At 41.0% G+C, this 17,618-nt stretch overlaps 1 protein-coding gene across 4 annotated transcripts in view; it reads left to right on the forward strand.

Annotated features, from left to right (window-relative positions):
* Positions 1-13,520, forward strand: part of TRAK2 (trafficking kinesin protein 2) — a 71,944-nt gene extending 58,424 nt beyond the window's left edge. For all 4 annotated transcript variants that reach the window (XM_044305030.1, XM_044305032.1, XM_044305033.1 and 1 more), the window contains 3 exons: positions 4,798-5,079; positions 5,284-5,383; positions 8,157-13,520. In XM_044305030.1, coding sequence (XP_044160965.1) covers positions 4,798-5,079; positions 5,284-5,383; positions 8,157-8,814 — 1,040 coding nt within the window. In that variant the 3' untranslated portion in view covers positions 8,815-13,520. The remainder of the gene's footprint in view (positions 1-4,797; positions 5,080-5,283; positions 5,384-8,156) is intronic.
* Positions 13,521-17,618: the final 4,098 nt, after the last annotated feature.

Genomic DNA, 17,618 nt, shown 5'->3' on the forward strand with positions numbered 1-17,618 from the left:
ATCTGAAGTGCACTTGTTTTGTACATGTTTTATAAAAAAAAATTATCTGATAAAAAAAAAAAAAAATTACAGGCAGTCATGAAAGTGTTTGGAGGGGAGATTAACCCCTTAAGGACACAGCATTATTTCACCTTAAGGACTTGGCTATTTTTTGCAAATCTGACATGTGTCACTTTAAGTGCTGATAACTTTAAAATGCTTTGACTTATCCAGGCCATTCTGAGACAGTTTTTTCGTCACATATTGTACTTCAGGACACTGGTAAAATGAAGTAAAAAAAAATATTTATAAAAAATACCAAATTAATGCAAAATTTGTAAAAAAAAAAAAATAGCAAATTTCCAAGTTTCAATTTCTCTACTTCTATAATACATAGTAATACCTCCAAAAATAGTTATTACTTTACATTCCCCATATGTCTACTTCATGTTTGGATCCTTTTGGGAATGATATTTTATTTTTTGGGGGATGTTACAAGGCTTAGAAGTTTAGAAGCAAATCTTGAAATTTTTCAGAAATTTTCAAAAACCCAATTTTTAGGGACCAGTTCAGGTCTAAAGTCACTTTGCGAGGCTTACATAAGATGAAACCACCCAAAAATGACCCCATTCTATAAACTACACCCCTCAAGGTATTCAAAACTGATTTTACAAACTTTGTAAGCCCTTTAGGTGTTCCGCAAGAATTAATGAAAAATAGAGATACAATTTCAAAATTTCACTTTTTTGGCAGATTTTCTATTTTAATCTTTTTTTTTTTCCCAGTTACAAAGCAAGGGTTAACAGCCAAACCAAACGCAATATTTATGGCCCTGATTCTGTAGTTTACAGAAACACCCCATATGTGGTCGTAAACCGCTGTACAGGCACACGGCAGGGCGCAGAAGAAAAGGAATGCCATACGGTTTTTGGAAGGCAGATTTTGCTGGACTGGTTTATTTACACCATGTCCCATTTGAAGCCCCCCTGATGCACCCCTAGAGTAAAAACTCCAAAAAAGTGACCCCATTTTAGAAACTACGGGATAGGGTGGCAGTATTGTTGGTACTAGTTTAGGGTACATCTGATTTTTGGTTGCTCTATATTACCCTATTTGTGAGGCAAGGTAACAAGAAATAGCTGTTTTGGCACCGTTTTTATTTTTTGTTATTTACAACATTCATGTGATATTTTTATAGACCAGGTTGTCACGGACGCTGCGATACCTAATATGCAGGGCTGTGGAGTCGGTAGATAAATGCTCCGACTCCTCAGTTTTTTGTACCTCCGACTCCGACTCCTCTGTATTTAATATGCAAATGTATTTTATACATTCCTTGAAGGAAAGAAAGAAGTTCTTCTAAGCTCTTCTAGCACAGAGAGGTAGTTGGGCAGAAGCTGCTGCCTTCTCATTTGTGTGCTGATCTTCTGCTAAAGACAGGGCAGTGGGAGGATCCAAGAAGGGACATTTATTTTAAAACATGATTTCCCTAGTAGAATCCCATAGTCATGTTTAAAGTTTAAGATAACATTCTGAGTTTACACGTTTTATAGCCTTAGCTGAATGACAGCAGTTTTTCCAATGGTTTACAGCAGGGATGTCAAACTCGTGGCCCTCCAGCTGTTGCAAAACGACAACTCCCATCATGCCTGGGCATACTACAGCTATCAGGGAATGATGGGAGTTGTAGTTTTGCAACATCTGGAGGGCCATGAGTTTGACATCCATGGTTTACAGCTTCAGTCTTGAACTATTGACCCTCCATTCCCTTCACTTATACAAGTGTCTCTAGTCCTGCAAAACACATATTTACTTAATCCCTTATCAGTGAGAGGCTAGGTAAACCATGGGCATTGTGTTCCCTGTAACATCAGAACACAACACAATGGAAAGTATATGTATTGCCACTCCTAATTGTGCATTGCGTGCCATATAGTGAAGCATATGAAAAGCATGCTTCTTCACATCACTGAACGCGTTTGTTTTGCGGTTACGTGAGGCACTGCATGCATTGGCCTTTATTCTTACAGTAGAGAAGTCATTAATTATAACTGTTTATGAATTCGGACATTTAAACTTGCTTTTTTATTTTTTTATTCCAATTTAAATTTAGTAGGAGTCGGAGTCGGTTCATTTTTTGCCGACTCCGACTCCAGGTACCCAAAATTGACTCCGACTCCGACTCCACAGCCCTGCTAATATGTTTACTTTTTTTTTATTTATGTAAGTTTTACACAATGATTTCATTTTTGAAGCAAAATAAAAATCATGTTTTAGTGTTTCCATAGTCAGAGAGCCATAATTTTTTTCAGTTTTGGGGCGATTACCTTTGGTAGGGTATGATTTTTGCGGGATGAGATGACTGTTTTATTGGCACTATTTTGGGGTGCGTGTGACTTTTTGATCGCTTGCTATTACACTTTTTGTGATGTAATGTGACAAAAAATGGTTTATTTAGCACAGTTTTTATTTTTGACAGTGTTCATCTGAAGGGTTAGGTCATGTGATATTTTTATAGAGCCGATCGATACGGATAATATGTATACTTTTTTTTATATTTATGTAAATTTTACACAATAACAGCTTTAAAAAAAATAAATAAAAAATTTGTTAGTGTCTCCATATTCTGAGCCATAGTTTTTTTATTTTTTGGGCGATTGTCTCAGGTAGGGGCAAATTTTTTGCGGGATGAGGTGACCGTTAGATTGGTGCTATATTGGTGGGCAAACGCCTTTTTGATTGCTTGCTGTTATACTTTTTGTGATGTAAGGTGACAAAAAAATTGTTTATTTAGCACAGTTTTTATTTTTTACGGTGTTCATCCATGTAATATGTTTGGTCATGTAATATGTTTATAGAGCCAGTCAATACGGACGCGGCGATGCCTAATATGTATCCTTTTTTTTTCGTCCCTATTTTTACCCATTTTTTTTTTTAACTTTATTTGGGGAAAATGACGCTTTTGTTTATTTTTACTTGAAACTTTTAATTTTGGTGGGGGGGGCCCTTTATTTTTCCAACTTTTTTTTTTTTCACTTTATTTTTTGTGCCACTTTGGGACTTGAAACTTTTGGGGGTCTAATTCCCTTTACAATGCATTCCAATACTTCTGTATTGGAATGCATTGGCTGTATGAGTAATACTGTGTGTATTACTCATACAGCTTCCGGCCTGTGAGATCCAGGGGGCTGGATCTCACAGGCACGTCACAGGAAGGCAGCAGCGATCGATGCCTCATAAAGGCATCGCGCTGCCTTCCATGCTATTTGGGTCCCCCCTACATCCGCCGCTGCAAACCTCATGTAAAGCCGCAAACCGCAGGTCTGAATTGACTTACGCCGATACGGGGGGGTCACATGACCCCTTAAGGGGTTAATCAATAAAAATTATCTGATAAAAAAAATTACAGGCAGTCATGAAGTAGTGACTGGAGTGGAGATTAAAGGGGTTGTCAGAGTTATTTTTGTATTCTTTCTATGTTTCTAACCAGGCAAATATAACAGCTTTCCAATTAACTCACCTTATCTCCAGTGGCTGGTTTCTCAGATTTCACTGAGGGTCACATGACCTGTGATGTCAGCTTCTCTCCCTGCTCTGATAATGTTCGTGCACAAGCCTGAGAGATCTGTACACCAGACGTCACTGTGCTGGCCACGCCCCCCTGCACTGCCGGCTGCTGCTTATTGCTCTCTCCCAGGATTCTTAACCCCTTCATCTGCACAGATTCAGGGCTGAAGTGTTTACTGTGTAGCTGCAGGCAGTGAGGAGACAAATGCTGGGCACAGGAGCTGAAAGAGAAGTTCTGCAGAGCATTGCAGGTAGGGGGAAGATCCTGTGTGTATTAGCAGTGTCATTGTAGAGCTAGGACTTGTAGTTCTACACATACAACATGCTGCAGAGTCTCCCAGCCGGCAGACATGTCACTCGGGGCAGCACTTGTATACACTCCCTTAGCAGTGTCATTATACAGCTGGGACTTGTAGTTCTTACATACAACATGCTGCAGAGTCTCCCAGCAGTCAGACATGTCACTCAGGGCAGCTCTTGTATACACTCCCTTAGCAGTGTCATTATACAGCTGGGACTTGTAGTTCTTACATACAACATGCTGCAGAGTCTCCCAGCAGGCAGACATGTCACTCAGGGCAGCTCTTGTATACACTCCCTTAGCAGTGTCATTATACAGCTGGGACTTGTAGTTCTTACATACAACATGCTGCAGAGTCTCCCAGCAGTCAGACATGTCACTCAGTGCAGCACTTGTATTCACTCCCTTAGCAGAGCGGGGGGAGGGGCAGAGATTGTTTTTATTGCAAGTAAACAAAGGGCCAGAAGAGAACCAGGGAAATGAGGAAATGGATATTTTTTTGCCTAAAACTTGCTTAGCTTAGGTATATATTGGTGACCATCAGATTTACAGTGCTACAACCCCTTTAATATGATGCATCATGTATGTATTATGTTTTATACATCTATTCACAATGGTAAAATCTCAGCTTTGCTTTCCTGTGCTAAACATAAAGTCAGTATACATGGTGAATCTTGAATGTGCAGTTATCAATTTGCTCTGACTTGTGAAATGTGGTTGTAAATATTAAACTATTGGAATTCTGTGAACAAAAATAGATGTCTAGTTTTCATTCTAGTCAGTATACACACATGGGAGCGCTGTGACTGTACAATTCGTGTAGGTCTTGTTAATTTTTTTTATTTTTTTTGTAGTTTTATGCACCGTAACATCCTGGAGCCAAATATTTTAATAGGAATTCCTTGGTGTGCTGAGATTTGGTTTTAATTTGTTCATAATGCATTCATTAGGTTCCCAGACTCTTCATCACTGGCAACAGCTGGCACAGCCCAACCTGGGTACCATTTTGGACCCCCGTCCTGGTGTACTAACCAAAGGTTTTAAACCGCTGCCTGAAGATGCTGAATATCGCTTGTGTGATCTGGAAGAGGATGAAAAAGAAGTTGACGAGGACGACTACGACGACGGTGGCATCACTTTTAAAGTTCATGAAAGAGTTGATGGTGATGTGCCAAAATCCTCCCCAAGTATATTCCTGCCACCCATAAGCCTGGCACCAGCCACAACCTCTGGTTAGTGGTTTTATGGTTTTTACTTCTAGTAGTTTTGCATCTTATTTTGTGTGGCTTTTGCTATCTGCATCTATTCCTCTGAATAACGCTAGAATAAAGCTTGCTGTTTGTGCACACTTTCTATAGGGGCTCATAGATATGTTATAAACTAACTAACTTTGTGAAGGCATTTAGTTTGTACTGTCACCTTTCTCTGTCTTGCAGCCTCAAACCCTGGAAAGTGCCTTGGCAGCACAAATTCAACCTTTACCTTTACCACTTGCAGGATCCTGCATCCCTCTGACATCACTCAGGTTACCCCGAGGTGAGGCATTAAAGGGGCTGGCCTTTTTCTGAAATCATTTCTATAGCACCCTTACCTTTTAGGCACTAGCCTAGAAACCCCCTCATGTCTTACCGGTTCAGTGTCCCACTGCTGCAGGTGTATCTGGTCTTTAAACAGCGGACGTTGGCGGTGGCTGCATCTGCGGCATTAATGATGATGGCTGTCACATGGTTAACCCACGTGACCCCTGCCCTGGACACATCCTCTTCTGTGCTTGCGATGAAAACATTCAGAGGATGTGCAGATACAGCTGACAGATTATGGTGTAGCCCCCAATTACTGCTCGAACTAGGATGCAGTGGTATAGTAAAACGCTATGGGCCGGATTTATCATTACACTTCCATCTTACTCCACTTTTATAAGTCACTTTTACATATGTCCAAAGTCACTTTTGGCTACGTCAGATTTGTTAATGGTCCTTTAATGCTGTGATAAATGTGGTTTGACGGTAGCAGTTTATCCTTCAGTAAGCGGCTTTACAAAAGTCGCACGTCTTTACGAAAAAGTCACATGTTCTATAAAAAAATCACATAAGATAAGCATGGTCCTCACTGGAGTGAAATTGCGCAATTTTTTGCGACTTTTTAAATCGTCACAATCGCAAATCTGTCTAGAGATTCATTTACATAAGAAAAAAAAACTTTTAGAAAACTGGCGAGCATAGCGCAGAGCCAATAAAAGTCGCAGGTTTTAGCGATTGCGCAAAAATTTGTGACTTTTTCACTCCATTATTTTGACTTGAGCTAATGATAAATCTGGCCCTATGCCTCTCCGTCTCCTGTCGGGCCTGCTCGGCTTTCTCTAGAGGACGCATTGTCAGGCCAGTATCTTGTGGATCGTGTGGCCACCCAGAAAGAGCACAGCGGAGTCATTTCTGTAGGTTAAACATTGTGTGAGAAATGAATATTTTATGGTATCCATCAAAAAGAGGCTGGGCCATACTCGCCATACCTGGAGCAAGTGGCACTTTAATTTTAAGAATAGTCAGATACGATAAAAAAAAAACATAAGGAACCATATATAATGTTTAAAAACTCACAGTAAATGCAAATAACCCATATAAAATTGAGGTCTGGCCAGACTTTAAAACAATGTTCTCCAATAGGACGCGATTTTTGGGAGGATCTGTCTTAAATCTGATCTTACTGCAGTGTAGCCGTCGATATAATAATCGCAATGTAATTATCTATCACATAGAATTTCATGCGTTTTCACAATGGTAACAATGTTCGCAAGAAATGTTTGCATAAAAATTCTGCGGATATCCACCGTCAATATTCAAATGTTCTTAGAACCGTATTAATCGAATAAATATTCAATTGCAATATTCGAGTCAAGCTGTACAATCGACTTCACAACCAACACAATTACTTTAGTTATCCTCTATATGGTGTGTTTATTCACAAGCCAGTTCGATCACGGGTGGATTTCGGTGTATTGACCGCGGCGTCCCACGTGGTAGTTGCACCAGGCCCCCCTGGTTACTCACGTGAGTGTCGAAAGTTTCACCAGAGGTATGTAGTGTGTCGAAAGTGTTGGTTTCTACTGTGATGTCGAAAAAGTCTCTATTGCAGTAATCTTTATCCACATCCACTTTAAACGAATGTTTTCCCAACTGGCGCCAGTGACTTCATACGTATTTCCAGTTCTTAGGATATCACGAACTTGGAATATATTTGTAATCTTTTTCCATGAATATAAAAAATGGCTGTAGATTACGGTGGTCTTTATGTTGTACAGAAGGATCCAAACCAAACGCGTTTCGGGCCTCTAAGTGGCCCCTTCCTCAGTGGATTAATGCAATCGAGACTTTTTCGACATCACAGTAGAAACCAACACTTTCGACACACTACATACCTCTGGTGAAACTTTCGACACTCACGTGAGTAAGCGGGAGCGGGGGGGGGGCCTGGTGCAACTACCACGCAGGACGTTGCGATCTATACACCGAAATCTGCCCGTGATCGACCTGGCTTGTGAGTAAACACACCATATAGAGGATAACTAAAGTAATTGTGTTGGTTGGGAAGTCGATTGTACAGCTTGACTCCAATATTGCAATTGAATATTTCATCGATTTGATACGGTTCTAAGAACATTTGAATATTGACGGTGGATATCCGCAGAATAGTCATGCGAACATTGTTACCATTGTAAAAACGCATGAAATTCTATGTGATAAATAACTACATTGCGATTATTATATCGACGGCTACAATGCAGTAAGATCAGATTTAAGACGGATCCTCCCAAAAATCGCGTCCTATTGGAGAACATTGTTTTAAAGTCTGCCCAGACCTCAATTTTATATGGGTTATTTGCATTTACTGTGAGTTTTTAAACATTCTATATGGTTCCTTATGTTTTTTTATCGTATCTGACTATTCTTAAAATTAAAGTGCCACTTGCTCCAGGTATGGCGAGTGCCCAGCCTCTTTTTGATTTTTAGCTTTTATATAGATTGGGTGAATCTGTTGGCTGAGAGCACCCATCCAGAAGACCTGACGCAATAGAGCTACCTGTACAGTACTTTCAATCATTTTATGGTTTCCATTTAAATATAGGGGCAGTACATGTAATACATGGTCTGTCTGAATCTGCTGCTGCGGGAGGTAATCTCTAGCAGCTATGCGCTCACAAAAGGAAAAAAACATCCCTGTACTCTTGTTTTTTTTATTCTGTGTGTGTGATTGCAATACAGTTCTGTTGTGTTTGCTCAAGTATTTCTTGTATTTTTTTTTTTTTTATCAGTTCTAATTACACTACATCGTCCTTTGGAAGTGGAAACTCTTGTTCAACCAGCACGTCTGTGAGTTCCGTTTCCTGTCGTTTGAGCCTTGGAGAATATTTCGGGAAAGCGTCTGATGCCCCCATAAATAATAGCAGCACTTTAGCCAAGTTGCTGAAAGAACAAGGGATATCTGCAAAAGTCAACAGTACCTGTGTTCAAGAGAAACCTTCACGTCCACAGAATCTGCTCCTTCCCTCCACCCCACCCAATTCTCCTTCCCGTTCTCCGTGTGCATCCCCTCAGACTTTTGAACCACGAGCGAATCCCTCTGAAAACTTCCTGGCAGTTTCAAGACCAGCCGAGAGCTTTCTTCAAGAAATGTACGGCTTAAAGTCTGCGCGGAGCCAAAATGATTTGGGGCAGATGAAGATGAGCTTGGTGGAGAGGTTGAAACGTTTAGGGATCGCAAGAGTCATCAGTCAACCAAGCACAGGGGACCAAACGCTAAGGCCAGCATTAAACAATGGGCTTAAACAACAAGAGTCTGCCATGTTTGTTGCAACAAGCAGTAGTCTCATGGGCGGATTAAGGAGGAACCAGAGTCTTCCTGCCATTATTGGTGGACTTGCTCCTGTTTGCACATCGTCTCCAATAATGGGTAGCTTAAAAGAAGACTGAACAGGGGATTGCAACTAGCTGTGTGAAGAAGGAATTTTAGCAAGTTTTCTGTACAAATTGTTGAAGGTCTGAGCATGTTGTGTAGGAGAGAAGAGTAATGGTTAAACGAGAGGTTGAGTTGAAGGATTTAGAATGTGTTTGGAAAGTATAAGAAATGGAGAAGTGCATGTTGACCGGTTGCTGTTGGCTTCTTATGAAACCAAGCTAAAAATTCTTTTTAAGTCAATTTTTAACTTGAAATGTGTGAAGCACCCTCAGATAGCCAGCTTTATCTGCCGCCATTAATGTTTTTGGCTATAATGCAGAGCTGTATGAAGGGGGGGAGCACCATACATATGTCTAGAAGACTAACACCACTATATATAGTGTAGGAGGAACTAAAGCTAGGCACGTTACATAAAGTGTTAATGATCAATAAGGGGAAATGTATATAGTGTTGGATATTCCAGCCAGCTTTATATATATATATATATATAGAATGAATGTAAGACATTTCTGCAAGTTTATTTGGATCTGGGAGCTTTATAAGGGAATAAACCGTGACCAGAAGAGTCTGATTTCAAAATGTCCCTAAAATGTAGGCCTTGGGTTTACTTGTCCAGGATATTTTCCCTCCAAAAAATCGTACAGGCCTGGATACTTTATTTTTGAGCACTTTAGTTTTTAAGTAATCTCACTTTGTTTAGTTATATACTAGTCATAAGAGTCCAACTAGTAGTCCATTTTAACACATCTGAAAGCTCCAGATAATTTAGGCAAGGCTGGCCATACACATAAGATTCCTATCTCTACTTCCTCCATGCACATGCATCCTTGACTGGACCAAGCATGTGTGCAAGTGTTGTGAATAGGGGGAATGCTGGTGCCAGACACCCCTGCAGCTCATCTCTCTGAGAACAAAAGGTTCAGGAATGTTTAACTCTTATCGTCTGTTGTTGGGGAAAAGTCAGGAGGCCCTCATACACATTAGATGTTCGGCAGATATACATCTGTGTATGGCCATCTCAAATGGGTATTCCTATCTCCACAGGATATTCCATCAGTCTCCGAGGTGGGGACCTGCACCTGTCTTGAGAATGGGGCCCCATATCATGGCCACAGCAAATGGAGAGGTAGCTATGCATGTGCAGCCCTCTGCATTCATTTCTATGGGGGTTCTGAAAAATGTCAAGAAGGCTGAGTTCACATCACCATTTCTCTGAAGGAAATGGCTCAAATGGATGCCAAATGTGCATAACTGATGCTCGGGATCCATTTTGTCTTTATTTTTCTGTTCTTCTGATGGATCAGAAGAACGGAAAGATAATGGTGATGTGAACTCCCATAGAAGTGAATGGAGAGAGCCATGCATACATGGCCACCTTTCCATTCACAGTGCCGATGAGGTGGGGCCCCATTCTCAAGACAGATTCAGGTCCCATCTTGGACATTTGTGGAACAGCCCTTGGATATGCCATAAATGTCCAGATAGTAATAACCCTTTAGGTTAGCGATCATTTCCAAACAAGTTCCAACGAAACTGGTTCAACTGCCTAATAATGGACCTTGACAGGCGTTCTACTGAAAGTATGGATCTTTAGGTAAGATGTGGTTTTCTAACTAAAAAGCACAAACTTTTAATGAAATAAGGGTGTTTTTTTATATATATAAACAAAAAGGGATAACGAAAGGAATGTTTTATACATGGGAATGGAAATCCCTGCTTTACTATGTGGTGGCACAATGGAAATGAGGTATTTCTGTGTAATAAACCTAACCAGGTAGAGTCATCTGGTGGACCAGTGGTGGCACTTGTAATCTGGTGCAAAACTGGTTCCGTGCAATATATTTCAGAAACCATCCACATGTGAGCCAGTCTGTGTGCCATTAGACATTACACCGTACTGTTCTTGTACCAGCACATGGCTAAATCTTGCAATATTGCTTGTAAGTGATGCATGCGGTACATCTATTTGCCTTCCGTTTGTGCGTTAGTGAGGGCAGATACAGTCTCTGCGGATGTCGCTTCTTCCAATTTTGTGATTTTAGTCCGGACATGGCTTAGGAGATAACTAACACACGCAGGGACTTGTGCGTAAAATAATCTTCTGACAGAGATATCGTCAGCATTGTCCATAGCAACCAGATCGGATCACTGACTTTACCAAAATGAAGCAAGAATCTGGTTGGTTGCCAAGGGCTGGACAGACTTTTTGAACAGTATCTATTAGACCTATAGCTTAGTCTTTAGGCAATGTCAGGTTGTTACTGCTTCTGAAAATTAGTACTGGGCAATATGTTCCTGTATGACCAAGGCTCAATGCATACCGTACATACATACTTGTTTGTTTTTTTTCTTTCAGTGGCTATGTTTTAAGGGGAAAAAAATGAATTGCACTAATATTAATAATGAAGGATTTTTATTTTTTTGTTGCTTTTAATTTTTAAATCTCTTAAAGCGCTATTCCAGGATCAAATCGTTTTTTACATTTCACTCCCTACCTTTACCTGCTGCCGCCTCTCAGTTCTGTCCTAGGCCATCTTGACTGCACTTTGGACCCACATGTGAACTTACAGCACGGACAGAGTCACATGTGCCTCTGCAGCCAATGGCTAAAGGACACGTCACCACTGAGGCCAGTCATTAACTACAGCAGCCCATGTGACCCCCACTTCCATACCACAAGTTTACACTGGTGCCAAAGTGCAGCCAAGTCTTGGACAGAACCAAGGCGGTAAGCAAGCATGCCTCCTTACAGGTCCGACAGAGAAGGGGTGGAAATTAAAAAACAATACGGTCATGGACAAGCTCTTTAGGGCTGGGTTCACACCTGCATTCTTATTTTAGTTGTTCTGTTTGCCATAGGAGCAGAACAATGAAAATAACAGCAGTGCCCAAATCTGTCACATGGCCATAGGACTCTAACTACAGTGGGATCAGTCAGTTTTCCATCATGGTGTCCGCCATTTTACCAGAGAAAATCGTGCCATGATGCTGCCCTGTTTTGACAGTTTATGACTGAATGTGTGACGGGGGCTACTAAAGGGTCACCATCACACATGTCAACATATGTTTTCAAAGTGTAGCCTAAAAGTGGCTGAATGGCCAACAGTTTTGCCGTTATCCTTCGGGGGCGCTGTGGATTCATGAGGAAGTAAAGCTAGAGCTAACTGTAACATAGCACGTAGTTGTAGATATGGGTTTCTTTGTCTTTGTGAAGCAACGTTTTACCATTTACTGCTGGGAATTCCCATTTAGTGGTATATGAAGTACAGTAAGTGGCTGAATACATCCTTAGCTTTTTCCTGCAGACAACCACTACCCAGGACTGAGTGGCTGAAACATGTGACCTACTATATAGTTTCAATGCTTCGGACAATAGTAGATGCCACAGCAGCACACAGACGAGGAGACCCCCTTGTCCGGCATGGCACTGGTCTGATGGCTATTATCCATAGTTCAAGGCTGATACCAGTCCTGTCTCAGGCTCATTGACCAGCCTTTCTGAGACTGATGCCAGCTCTTGGATTTTTAGACTTCACTTCAAATAAGGAGGACCTTTCAGCACTCGTGACATGCCTGTTTTAGTAAATACTTGCAATTCCCATAAAAGAGCAATGCTGGAGAATCTTTTCTTAGAACTCTTGTACCATTCCTCTGTTTTTGCTCCTGGAAATGTATGAATAAGTATGTTACCATTTCTCATGTCAACGGACTGTGTCCCTACACGGTTTAATGTTAGTACTGTGTGTAAGGATGCACCAATTTGACAAGAACCAAGTATCAGTTTAGTCATACATTTCCAGGAGGAGTTCTAAGAAAATATGCCCTGAGCATCACTACACGAGGAATAAAAGTTCCCATAAGGCCCCTTTTGGATGAATGATAGGAAACTTGTCCGTGTTCTGGACGATGAACATGCAGACCACCTGTGGAGGGTGTCCTTATGGGGTTTGGTTTTCTCGCAGAACCACTCAATTGAGTGATGGAGTCATGTTGGAAATAATCTGTCAGGATGCTGCATGCTGTGGCTTTCTCGGCACGGATCGAAAGTCCTTGCAGAAAATCGCTCATAAAGATACTTACATTTTAATGGATCAGGGTTCAGTCCGGGTGCTGCCCATTATAAACTCGGACAGCGCCCAGATGGAAATATTGCCTGCGTGAAAGAGGCCCTAAACAGACATGTTGGGTAAGATGACAGATCCTCCTTAGCCCTGTGCATTAGCTGCTCACATGTAATTACCGGTACACCATTACTGCAGGACCTTTATGCTTGTGGAGAAGCTTTCTGATATGGGTGATTGTCATTTCACTTTATCTTGTTTGTAGGCTTCAGTTTTCTGCACGTGTCCTAATTATTTTAAAATCAACCCCATATTCATCTGTTACTGAAAATGAGAAAAAGCGACAATGTGATATAACAATTCCAAAGTGGAGTTATTTTCCTTTGATTGTCATCCTGTATATTTGTGTATATTTGCCATGACATGGTCTGAGGGCCTAGCAATAGACAAATATTTCTTAAAATGAAAAAAAAAAATGAAAAATATATTCAATTATTTATCCTGAAGACAAACCGATCTGTTTTTAAATCTATATTTAATTCCTTGTATTTATGTATATAAGCCTCATTGCACCATCGCTTTAAATATGTTGACCATATAATATTGTATTCATTGTTTTTAGGTTATCGCCAATAAATATTTTCAATCTTTGTACTTTTTAACAGATTTTGAGCAGATTTTTTCAAACAATGCATGTATTATAAAGTATAACATTATTATAATTAATGGTTAAACTCATGCCCTTGCATCCCACCCTAACTGACAATGTATCGCCTCAGTTTATGTATGGTAGCAATTAGTATCTTCTATCGCTGCTGTAAGGCCCTATTCACACGATCATATTTTTGGTCCTTATCCGATCCGTATTTTTTGGTGGATTGCACATGGACCCATTCATTTCCATGTGTCCGCACTGTGTGCTGTCTGCATCCGTATTTACGTTCCGCAGTCCCACAAAAAAGAACATGTCCTATTCTTGCCCGTTTTGCAGACAAGGATAGGCATTGTTAAAAGAGATCCGCAAAAAAAAAAGGTGCAAGACGGACGTAATTTTTGCAAGATGCATAAGGTTGTGTGAATGCACCCGTATGGAGATCCTTTAATACACTGACTTGATAGCGAGCTTCTGGTAATGGCGCCTATAAATGGCTACCAATCTAACCAAGCAGTGCTGTAGACCAGGCATGAGAGAACACCAGTATTTGTTCGAGCCTCTAATTGGGCATGAGGGGTAGTTCAGACTACTTCAGATTTCTATTAGAGCTAGATTCTATCCAATCTGAGCCACTGTGGGAAGTCAAGTGCATATCCAGACCACTCGGGTTTACACCATCTACAGGATTAGTAAATATGCCCAATTATCTCTATATTGGCATATTATTTGTGACCTAGCCGCATCTTTATATTTATGGTGTTTTCTTTATATATTGGATAGAGCGGTGCATTCATATAAGAACAACCCCTACGTTCATGGCAGTTGTCTTCTACTTTATATAACAAGTGTTGAGTTTGTACATGGACCAAAGTATGTATCCACCAGTCTCTATTCTTGGGGAAGAGCAGCCTGGGGTTATGAAGAACGTTGCAGCAGTTTGGACCCTTCATGTCACCAGAGGTCTGTAATGGACAAAAATGAGGCGCAGACTAAACACTCTGCATCTATTGTAAGCGAATGTGATATTTTATAACCTATTCACATTTTCCACAAAAAAAAATGTGGACATCCAGAACAGATATGCGAGCATCACTCAAATTTCTTCTGCAGATCCTCTTGTAAATAGAGGTTGGATTTGCTATAGGTAGATCCTGAACATGCCAACATAGCCATAGAAGTTTACTAGTGCAACACAGTTCAGTTCCTTACAAATGGGACATTATATAACGCTGCCATATGTACCATTATTGCTGGTGAGAAGTGGTATGTCCTGATCCTCTTATTCACAGGATAGTTGTGGAGGTAGCCACTGAGACCCCCATTGTTCACAAGAATGGGACTACCTTGTTTCAAATGAGAAAAAAAGATTGGGCAGTTGAAATTCAACATAATCAATCATCCTGTCGGAGACCCCAATCAAATCATAATCAAGCCTGCTCCAGAGACCACTTTCTGTTGACATATTTTCAGTTAGAGTTAATGAGATGAGTAACACATTTTTGGATAGAGGATATCCACGAGAAATGCTACAGAGAACCAGAGAAAGGGTCGCTTTGTTTGACGGAGAGACCAGGCTTCACCCTTTGTCTCAACATTTGGTGAATACAGTGGCGCTGTATCTTATAATTTAACCACCTCAGCCCCCCTATTTATTTTTATTTAATTTATTGATAGCAGGACCATGTATCTGCCTGGACTGCTATCACTTCATCTATTAAGACCAGCAGCATTATCTAGCTTTTTGGCTATTGGGCCGGATCTTCATTTACTATCCCCTGATGATTCTGCCACCAAATTGGTGACAGAAAGAAACGCGTCGGGTTTGTCGCAGGGTCCCTCTTCTAGCAAATGGCGCCCGTGTGCTTTTTTTTCTCAAAGAAACTCTCAGCCGTCGAAATAAATTATGATGTTGGGAATAGAGAGTTGTTGGCCATCAAATTGGCCTTTGAAGAGTGCCATCATTGCCTGGAAGGGGCTAGTCATCCGATTACGGTATTTACTGACCATAAGAATATGGCTTGCCTGCCATCTGCAAAGCGTTTAAATCCTAGGCAGGCTAGATGGTCATTGTTTTTTGCCAGGTTCAATTTTGTGGTCACCTATCGCCCTGGGATTAAAAACGTCAAAGCGGATGCGTTGTCACGTAGCTTTCCTGGGGGGGGGGGGGGGATTCGGAGGATTCCGCTCCAATTTTGGCTGATGGGTGTTTCCGCTCTTTACTCCGAGCTGGAGACAAAAGTGTTGGGGGCTCAAGAGGAGGCACCTGATTCTTGTCCTCCAGGCAAGTTGTTTGTTCCTTCTGAACTGCGATACAAGGTGTACAAGGAACATCATGATACTGTCCTTGCGGGACATCCTGGAAGTAGATCCACTATAGATCTTATTTCCTGGAGATTATGGTGGCCGGGGTTGCGTTAAGGTGTTGAGGTTATGTAGCAGCTTGTGAGACCTGTGCACGTGAAAAGGTGGCTCACACTCGGCCATCAGGATCTCTTCTTCCTTTGTTCATCCCATCTCGTCCTTTGACGCATTTGTCCATGGACTTCATTACTGATTTGTCGAGTTCCTCTGGGAAAACTGTGATTTTGGTGGTAGTGGACTGCTTCAGCAAGATGGCTCACTTTGTACCATTATCAGGTTTGCCCAATGCGAAAACTCTCGCTCAGGTTTTTATTGATAACATTGTGAAAAAAATTTTTTTAGTCAGATAGTTTTTAGTAGTACCTTTTCAAAAAAGTTAGAGGTAAGCAACCCTCGTTTCAACCCCCCAATAACCCCCCCCTATAGACTGTGATATGAATAAAGTCCATTCTTCACATTTCTTGGGTGTCCATTTGGTGTATAGTGCACTGCAACGCATCCGAGGGCCATCCTGTCCAGACCTAGTTATGTATCCAAAATATACAGTCTCAGAGATGTAAGCATTATCCTGCAGCATACGATTTCAGATAGAAAGGAGCATTCCGCTAGTAAGGTCTGATTTTCCACAGGTACAAGAAAAAATCTGACTGGAATCGTTCAGTAAAAGTAAAAGAGAAGGCAGTACAGAAAAAGGGTGCATCTTGCCGAATATAGATACATCTTAGCTTAATATAGTACAGCACCATACCCTGTCAGACCCAATCGACAAGTCTATCTACTCCCATTATTCTGAAATATAACAGCAAGTCAGCCCTATAATACCAGAGTATAGTGATGAGTCCAGGGGTACCAGATCTTATCACATTTTTTATTGTTGCCCCTTTTCTGATATACAAAACTTTCTAATTTAACCAAGTTGTGTACACGGTCCACCAATTCCGCTACTTTTGGAGGATGCGGAGCAGTCCAATAGTATGCAATCAATTTCCTAGCGGTGTATAAAATGCACCAAAATTTTCAGTTCTGCTACTATTGGGAGTGGCTTAACTATACCAAGTATACACACTAGAGCAGACTGCTCCAGGTGGACCTCAAATATATCCACAATAAGTGCTATCACATCTAGCCAATATTGTCTTAGTCTCGGGCAGTTCCACATGAGATGGATAAGATCTGCATTGGGTGTCCCACAGCGAGCACATAGATCGTCTACCCTATATCACATTTTCTTTAGTAACCTCTGGGTCCTATAGACTCGATACAGAAGAAATAGTTGGGATACTCTGTGGGCTTCACTGAGCGCTACTTCTGGGAATTTCTCTAATACTGCCTCCCAGTCCTCCTCCGTCAAATCTGGGATGTCTCTTTGCCATTTATCATAAAGAGTCAGTGGGGCTTGCTTCCACTTTGAGTCCATAAGACTACAGTAATGAAGCGAAATTACACCACTAGTGGTGCCACGGGTTGTGCTAAGATTTATTATGGTGTGTTTTGCAGCTGGAACTATCTTCTGTCATTCCTGAGAGTTAATTGCATGTCTAAGTTGTAAATACACATAGAAAAGAGTTTTCGGGATCGCAAACTCTCGTTGCAATTGACTAAATTCTTTAACCATACCATCTTGGAACAGTTGGTGCACATTAGTAAGACCATACTGCCTCCATGCCCGTACTGCGGACACCTTATTCAATTCTCCATACATTTAGATTTGGCCAAATTGGGGTGGACTGAGTAAAACCAC

Source organism: Bufo gargarizans, chromosome 8 (genome assembly GCF_014858855.1).
Source record: "Bufo gargarizans isolate SCDJY-AF-19 chromosome 8, ASM1485885v1, whole genome shotgun sequence".
In the NCBI taxonomy this organism is placed as follows: Eukaryota; Metazoa; Chordata; class Amphibia; order Anura; family Bufonidae; genus Bufo; species Bufo gargarizans.